The 8,042-nt window shown below is 57.9% G+C and overlaps 1 protein-coding gene across 12 annotated transcripts; it reads left to right on the forward strand.

The window, feature by feature from the left end:
* The first annotated feature begins 1,719 nt into the window (after positions 1–1,719).
* On the forward strand, positions 1,720–6,957 carry REPIN1 (replication initiator 1). Of its 12 annotated transcripts, none has more exons than XM_063606412.1 (3): positions 1,723–1,858; positions 2,589–3,802; positions 4,146–6,957. In XM_063606412.1, exon 3 carries the CDS (start codon positions 4,160–4,162, stop codon positions 5,861–5,863), a length of 1,704 nt encoding a protein of 567 aa, XP_063462482.1. In that variant the 5' UTR covers positions 1,723–1,858; positions 2,589–3,802; positions 4,146–4,159; the 3' UTR covers positions 5,864–6,957. The 12 variants fall into 12 exon arrangements, with proteins under 12 accessions (XP_034821105.1, XP_063462482.1, XP_063462483.1 ...); XM_063606413.1 differs by having other exon boundaries at positions 4,149–6,957; XM_034965207.4 differs by having other exon boundaries at positions 2,589–2,786.
* Positions 6,958–8,042: the final 1,085 nt, after the last annotated feature.

An 8,042-nucleotide genomic window follows, 5' to 3' on the forward strand; every position in this document is an offset into this window, starting at 1 on the left:
CCTGGGCAACACAGTGAGACCCCATCTCTACAGAAGAAAAACATTAAAATAAAATAATTAGCTGGATGTCGTGATGTGATCCTGTAGTCCCAGCTACTCAGAGGCCGAGGTGGGAAGATTGCTTGAGCTCAGGAAGTCCTGGTTTCAGTGAGCCATGATAGTGCTACTGCACTCCAGCTCTGGCGACAGAGTGAAACCCTGTCTCCAAAAAAAAAAAAAAAAAGTTAACAAGTACGAGGAAACACGTCTGCAACAAACATGACAAGTCTTTAATACCTGTACTTTATGAGTGCCCCCCAAACAATAAACCAACTCCCCAACTTTTAAAATGGGCAAATAGAAAAGTGGGCAAATGGACATAAACAAATTCACAAGAGAAAATAAAACTGGCAAAAAATAACCATGTGAAAAAACAATCCAGCTAACTAGTACTCTAAGAAATGCAAGTACAAAAGATGAGAAATAACCATTTCAAACTAAATTTTTTTTTTTTAAGTCTGTGTTGTCAAGTATATGGAAAATGGGCATTTCTCAGGGAAAACTAATACGTTTTCCTGGAAGATAATTTAGAAAACATTTAAAATATATATTCCTTTTATACAGCCATAAATAATCATGTTTAAAAGAATATCTAATAAAATGGAAGAAAATTCACAAGATCGTGTTAAGTGAAGAAGGCAGAATACATCTTTGCAAGGCATTATTCCAATTATGCCAGGCATGCCATGGATATACATAGAGAAAACACCGGAGGCAACATACCAAAATATTAAATGTAATTGACTCTACGAGGTAAAACTGAGTTTTATGTTCCCCTATTTCCTATTTATGCAATAGATTTAAAAAGTATTTTTACGACTAATTATACAATTCAAAAATTGCCTGTGTTGAAAAGCATGAAAGTACATGAAATTGTACTACCCTGGAAACCCCAGGAAGTGTTTAGTTTGGAAAGCCAGGGCCACCTGCTAGTGGGTGAGTCATGGGCACAGGCTCGCACCTGCCACCGCAGACGCCACACAGGCTGCTGAGCCTTTCCAAGCGAAATGCCCCACGTGCGCCAACGGCCACCTCGGCCGTCGCCCCACGCTTGGCCCGCAGCCAGAGGAAGCCCAGCAACTTCTGCTCTTTCTTAATTTCTAGAAAAGAGTGAAGAGAGGCCTTTTCAAAGTTCGCAGGGTCGGGCCTTTTTGTGCTCCACTTTGGAACAAATCGGAAGCTAGGGCCTTCCAGGTGCGCCACCGCCGTCCCGGGACCGCCGCGACCGCAAGCGTCCGCACTGCGGCCGGGGTGCGCGGCCTGAGAAAGGCCCGGGCAACGACGCTTCGGGGGCTTGCCGGAGCCCTCTTTGAAGTCTCCCGACGGGCTCCCAGCCTCTCATAAGCCAGCTAAGGCCGAACACCCCGGTGACCATAGGCCAGCCACGCGGTCGCCCGGGGACGCGCGTGCTCCGCAGGGACAAAGGGTCGGGAAACTTGAGCTCCGGCCAGTCCCAGAGAAACCCGGGCTGGTGGTCGCCATGGCAACGGAGTCCGACCCTCCGAGGCCTGCCGCCCTGGCGCGGCAGTGGCTTGGGTGACCCGGCCCGCTCTGGGGGGGGTGGGGCCCGCGCCCCGGCCCCGGCAGTCCCTCCCCGCCCCCAGGCCGCGGCCGCGGGAGCCGGCGACTGACCCTCGGCAGCTCCTGTAGTCACGTGGCGCTGGGAACCCGGCGGGGGGAGGTTGGGGACGGGCCTGGCAGTTGTGAACTCGAACCTGCCGCTGTCGCCGCGGCGGGGCGGGGAGCGAGAGTGGGCCGCGGAGGCCGGCCTTCGGGCTCCATGGACGGGCGCCGCGCCCCTGCACAGCCCGCCGCAGAGGTACGGCCAGGGCAGGGGCGCGGGGCCACCGCGGGCCCGCGGGGGGCCGCTCCACCTGCGGGGCGCGTGACCGTGAGTGTGCGCGACCGTGTGTGAGTGCGCGGGGGGGGGACGCTGCTGGATCTGCGGGGGTGGGGGAGCGCACCTGCGCACAGGCTCCGCGAGCTGCGCCGTGCGTGGGACCCGAAATGGCTCACTCGCAAGAACGGGACCCGTGTGCCCGGGAGCGTGGACGGAGGACACGCATCAGTACAAAAGGGCGGTGTGGAGCTTCTGCCACCCGCGGCCAGCCGCGATGCGGAAGGGGATTCTGACGGAGTCGTGGTCACACCAGCTGGCCCTGCGCAGCCCCATGGGAAATAGGCCTGGAATTCCTGTCGGGAGGAGGCTGGGGGAAGGGGAGCCAGCAGGGATTCCAGAGTTCCTGCCATAGGCCGGCCTTTGGCCATCAGGGAAAGCCCAGACTCTGGCCACAGAATGGAGAATTCGTTCTGTGACCTTACCAGGGAAGAAAGTGACCCCCAAAGACAGCAGTGTGCTTCCTTGTTGAAGGGGCACATTCATTTATTAATCCAATGTCCATTAAGGTCACTCTGCCAGGCAGGATGTGGGGCTTATGGCTGGTGCGTGTGGCTTTGTGGGGGGAGGGGTTGTGGCTGGTGAGGACACAAAGCTGACTGCCCTAGAGGAGCTCAGAGCCTCACTTCTGTTTTCTCTTCCCTCCCCACAGGTAAGGCTGGCCTCTCTGCAGTCAGAGGTCTGAGCTCTGCCATGGGGATAGGGGTGTCTTTATTACTGCAGTTTTCTCTAACACCTGGGGGCTACCGGAGTGTGGGCCGAAGCAGGCGCTGCAGCCGCGGAAGTATCCCCAGGAACATCCCCAAGAGGAGCTGGAAAAAGCCTCATCCCCAGCTCTGCAGTCTCCAGGGTAGAGTCTGGCCTTTGCTGTGCTCCCAAACCACGCCACAACAGGGGTGCACGGGCGTCCCCATCCCGGCGGAAGGAAATGGCCCTTTCTCATATCCTGGGGTCTTCCCTGTGCACAGTCTGACACTGGGAATGAGTGACCTTTGTGTTCCCTGAGAAGAGAGAGTGGGCTCTAGGGAATTTAGAAGGATGTGTCTGGAGCTTGTGAGCAGGCACAGAAGGGCCCTTAGGAGCCTAACTGCTTCCTTCCTCCTTCCGCGGAGGAGGCTCCTGTGCAGGAATCTGGGCTCCCCTGAGCTGTGGAAGAGCTGAACATGGGGTAGCCCCTGGCGAGGTTGGGGCAGGACCGGGCAGGGGACTGAGATTGCAGTCTCATCTTCCCTCCCCTTCTATTGCCCCAGTAATCTCCAGCACCCCGAGGGAGGCAGAGCCGGTGATCAGGCCCCGAGGGCAGCAGGCTGTGGGTGTTCCTTGGATTCAGGGAGAGCATTCCTTCCTGCAATGTCCTAATTTGTGTGGGTGGAAGAGGGCAGGCGGGCAGAATGGGGGCACAGTCTGAGCAGGCGGTGGTCTGGCGTTAGACTGCCGGGAGTAGCACCCAGGGCTCTGCTCCTGTTCCCCGAGAAGGGCTGTTCTCACTTGTCCTCCAGCCTCCTACAGAGACTGCAGTTAGTGATGCTGAAAGTGCCTCCCCTGTGGGGCTAGGAATGAAAAGCTATAGAAACCTTTTTCTCTGAGATCTTTGCAAACCCAGGCGTTTTAGAGGAAAGAACACTGGCCTGGGAGTTTAAAGACCTGTTCCCTAGTCTTGGTTCTGCTGTTGGCTTACTGTGTCACCTTGGGCAGGTCTCGTCATCTTTGATGTCTCACAATTGCTTCATCTGTTAAACAGGGAGCTCAGTGTCTGTTTGTCCAGCTTCTCAGAGTTGCTGTGCAGCTCGGATGTGGCATAGGAAACAGCAGACACAGGGAGAGGGCAGCATAAGGCACTGTAGGGAGCAGTGGCCACATTTTCTGGTGAGTCCTGTGGCAGGAATGTTTGTGCATTCAGCACTGGAGCATTTACTCCCTGTCTGACACTGGGGTAGCTGCCATGAGGGGGATTCTAGTATCAGAGTCCCTCCCTTCTGGAAGTTTCCAGGGCAACAAAGACATAAGACAAACATCCTTGAAATGTTATCTAAAAACCCAAGATTGAAATAATACATACCACACAAGGAAACAGGAGAGTAGTCTAGCTCCATGTCCAGGGCTCTAGGGGTTCATAGATGGCAGCTCCTGTCCGGGGCTGAGGTTGGGAGGGGAGAAACAGGGGCAGAGTGAGTTGGTCTCTGGAGTGACTGTGCTTTTCCACCCTCAGCAGAGGAAGAACCGATGCTGGAACGTCGTTGCAGGGGCCCCCTGGCCATGGGCCCGGCCCAGGCCCGACTCCTTTCTGGGCCCTCCCAGGAGTCACCCCAGACCCTGGGGAAGGAGTCCCGCGGGCTGAGGCAACAAGGCACGTCAGTGGCCCAGTCTGGTGCCCAAGCCCCAGGCAGGGCCCATCGCTGTGCCCACTGTCGAAGGCACTTCCCTGGCTGGGTGGCTCTGTGGCTTCACACCCGCCGGTGCCAGGCCCGGCTGCCCTTGCCCTGCCCTGAGTGTGGCCGTCGCTTTCGCCATGCCCCCTTCTTAGCACTGCACCGCCAGGTCCATGCTGCTGCCACCCCAGACCTGGGCTTTGCCTGCCACCTCTGTGGGCAGAGCTTCCGAGGCTGGGTGGCCCTGGTTCTGCATCTGCGGGCCCATTCAGCTGCAAAGCGGCCCATCGCTTGTCCCAAATGCGAGAGACGCTTCTGGCGACGAAAGCAGCTTCGAGCTCATCTGCGGCGGTGCCACCCTCCCGCCCCGGAGGCCCGGCCCTTCATATGCGGCAACTGTGGCCGGAGCTTTGCCCAGTGGGACCAGCTAGTTGCCCACAAGCGGGTGCACGTAGCCGAGGCCCTGGAGGAGGCCGCAGCCAAGGCTCTGGGGCCCCGGCCCAGGGGCCGCCCCGCGGTGACCGCCCCCCGGCCCGGTGGAGATGCCGTCGACCGCCCCTTCCAGTGTGCCTGTTGTGGCAAGCGCTTCCGGCACAAGCCCAACTTGATCGCTCACCGCCGCGTGCACACGGGCGAGCGGCCCCACCAGTGCCCCGAGTGCGGGAAGCGCTTTACCAATAAGCCCTATCTGACTTCGCACCGGCGCATCCACACCGGCGAGAAGCCCTACCCGTGCAAAGAGTGCGGCCGCCGCTTCCGGCACAAACCCAACCTGCTGTCTCACAGCAAGATTCACAAGCGATCCGAGGGGTCGGCCCAGGCCGCCCCCGGCCCGGGGAGCCCCCAGCTGCCAGCCGGCCCCCAGGAGTCCGCGGCCGAGCCCACCCCGGTGGTACCTCTGAAACCGGCCCAGGAGCCGCCGCCAGGGGCCCCGCCAGAGCACCCGCAGGACCCGATCGAAGCGCCCCCCTCCCTCTACAGCTGCGACGACTGCGGCAGGAGCTTCCGGCTGGAGCGCTTCCTGCGGGCCCACCAGCGGCAGCACACCGGGGAGCGGCCCTTCACCTGCGCCGAGTGCGGGAAGAACTTCGGCAAGAAGACGCACCTGGTGGCGCACTCGCGCGTGCACTCCGGCGAGCGGCCCTTCGCCTGCGAGGAGTGCGGCCGCCGCTTCTCCCAGGGCAGCCATCTGGCGGCGCACCGGCGCGACCACGCCCCCGATCGGCCCTTCGTGTGTCCCGACTGCGGCAAGGCCTTCCGCCACAAACCCTACCTGGCGGCGCACCGGCGCATCCACACCGGCGAGAAGCCCTACGTCTGCCCCGACTGCGGCAAAGCCTTCAGCCAGAAGTCCAACCTGGTGTCGCACCGGCGCATCCACACGGGCGAGCGGCCCTACGCCTGTCCCGACTGCGACCGCAGCTTCAGCCAGAAGTCCAACCTCATCACCCACCGCAAGAGCCACATCCGGGACGGCGCCTTCTGCTGTGCCATCTGTGGCCAGACCTTCGACGACGAGGAGAGACTCCTGGCCCACCAGAAGAAGCACGATGTCTGAGACGGTGGGCGGGGCCGTGTTGGCTGAGAGAGGGCTGGGGTCCTTCGTGGTGGGAGTCGCAGTGGGCTGGGGGTGCCTGCCTAGTGCTGGAGTAGGGGACAATGGGAATCCTAGAGGGGATGGAAGACGCGGGGAGTGAGCTGGGTGGGCCCTGCTAGCGAGAGAGGTCAACCCCGGTGGCCAGGGAACCCACTTCCAAGCGCAGGGACGCCGGCCTCCAGCTGGTGTGTGCTAAGGCTCCGTCCTGACTGCCCTGTGCCCTGGAAAAGTAGCAATAGCATCCGCCCCTTAGAGCCCTCTGGCTAGAGGAGCCACCAGTGGAAAGGAAGACCCTCCATCCTCTGGTATTAACGCCTTAATGCCCCTGTCTTTTACTGTAAGTTACTTAAGATCATTTTTGGAAGCAGGCGTGGTAGAGTCCTGTAAATGAATGCTCTGGGCTAGATACAGCTTGGAGAACCTGCTGGCCTTGTTAGACAGCACTTGGGCCTTTGCCAGCAGCAAGAGGTGAAGCGAAGCCACTCTTACCTCTCCCTTCCCCTCCCACCTGCCCCCTGCGTAGGCACCCAGACTTGGAGAGACCCATCTGCTGTTAGTACTTCCATCCTCTTCCTTCCCAAAGAGCAGACCCCAAGGCATTTACTCCTTGGTCTGTCTCGCTTTATCTGTCGCCCCTCCCAGGGCTGAGAGCCTCCCCTGGCTGTCAGCAGCACTGTGTCCAGGCTCTTGTCTGAACACCGCAGCCCCTCCTTCGCTCCTTCCAGAGCTCAGCATGTCACGGCAAGGACTGCCGCATTGGTGATGGAGGGCCAGCTGAGGGGAAGTTGCTGGTGAGTTTCCTTTTCTCCATTTCTAGCATATGGACACCTGGCCTCTGCTTGAGCACTTAGGTGACAGGAACTTCCGCACCTCCTGGGGCCCTGGATGATTCTAATTGTTAGAAATTCTAATTGTTAGAAATCCTTCCTTATAATGAATGAATTCTGCTTTCCTATAATTTCTACCTATTGGGCCTTGTTCTGTTCTCTGGAACTAAACAGAACAACCATTTACCCCTCCTTTTCAAACTAGAGAATAAAGATTTGGTTTTAGAACTGGTGGCTGGGGAGTGTTACTTTTTCCGGGGGAGCTGCGACATGTCAGGAAGAGCAGCATGCTCTCCTCCCTAGAAGGACGGGGGGCTGTGGGTGGGGCTCTGGCCACAGGCCACGTGCCCAGCTTGCTGAGCTCTGGCCCCCTGCCTCAGTTCTTCCCTGAGCATACCCAGGCAGTTGGGCTAATTCTCTGGGTGGTGGGCCTAAGCTCCAGAGAACTGTGGTGGGTGGAATGCTCTCAGCTTGGTCCCAAGATTTATGTTCTTGGTCACTTGCCCTCCTAGATGGGCCCAGCAACACCTAATCTTTCTCACCACCTGGGCCTTTATGAAACTCCAGCAAGCACTATGAGCTCTTTTGAGGGGTGCTGGGTGTTAAACGGACTTTGGTTATACTTGGACTGTGCCTCCAGTAGTCCTTCAGAGGTTGGACAGATGAAGGAGCCTTTGGGAGGGGAGGCTGTTCCCTGCAACTAAGACAGCACTCAGCTTCCACACTCCACACACCAGGGTTTCAGCCTTCTTTGAGGTTGTTGTCAAACCCAGCCTGGGTCCACTTGCCCAGTGTTTGCAAAGCCTAACACCGACAGTGAGATTTGCAGCCAGAGAAAGTAAGGCGTTTATTGTAGAGCACCAGGCGAGGAGAATGGGCAGCTAAGGCTCAAACTCCCTGATGGCTTTTAAGCAAGGGTTTTTAAGGCAGGGGTGGGGAGGTTTCAAAGTGAGTTAGGGGCTGAGGAATTTCTGGAACTTCCTTATCCATTTTCTGGTTCCAGTCTGTCTGAGGTCTACGTGCTGGCATTGTCACGTGGTGACATTGGTGGGGGTCCTGGCTCCTGAAAAACAACTCAAGGATATATGTCAAGATGTTATCTTTAGGCCGGGCATGGTGGCTCATGCCTGTAATCCCAGCACTTTGGGAGGCCGAGGTGGGTGGATCACCTGAGGTCAGGAGTTCAAGACCAGCCTGGCCAACATGGTGAAACCCCATCTCTACTAAAAATACAAAATTAGCTGGGTGTAGTGGCGGGCCCCTGTAGTCCCAGCTACTAGGGAGGCTGAAGCAGGAGAATTGCTTGAACCTGG

This window comes from Pan paniscus, chromosome 6, assembly GCF_029289425.2.
Source record: "Pan paniscus chromosome 6, NHGRI_mPanPan1-v2.0_pri, whole genome shotgun sequence".
In the NCBI taxonomy this organism is placed as follows: Eukaryota; Metazoa; Chordata; class Mammalia; order Primates; family Hominidae; genus Pan; species Pan paniscus.

Excerpts from the sequence above, each read along its gene's own strand:
- REPIN1 (XM_034965207.4), top strand. The coding sequence starts at position 2,630 with ATGGGGATAGGGGTGTCTTTATTACTGCAGTTTTCTCTAACACCTGGG. Across the intron at positions 2,787-4,145 it reads CCAGCTCTGCAGTCTCCAGG|CAGAGGAAGAACCGATGCTG; the intron begins GTAGAGTCTGGC and ends TTCCACCCTCAG.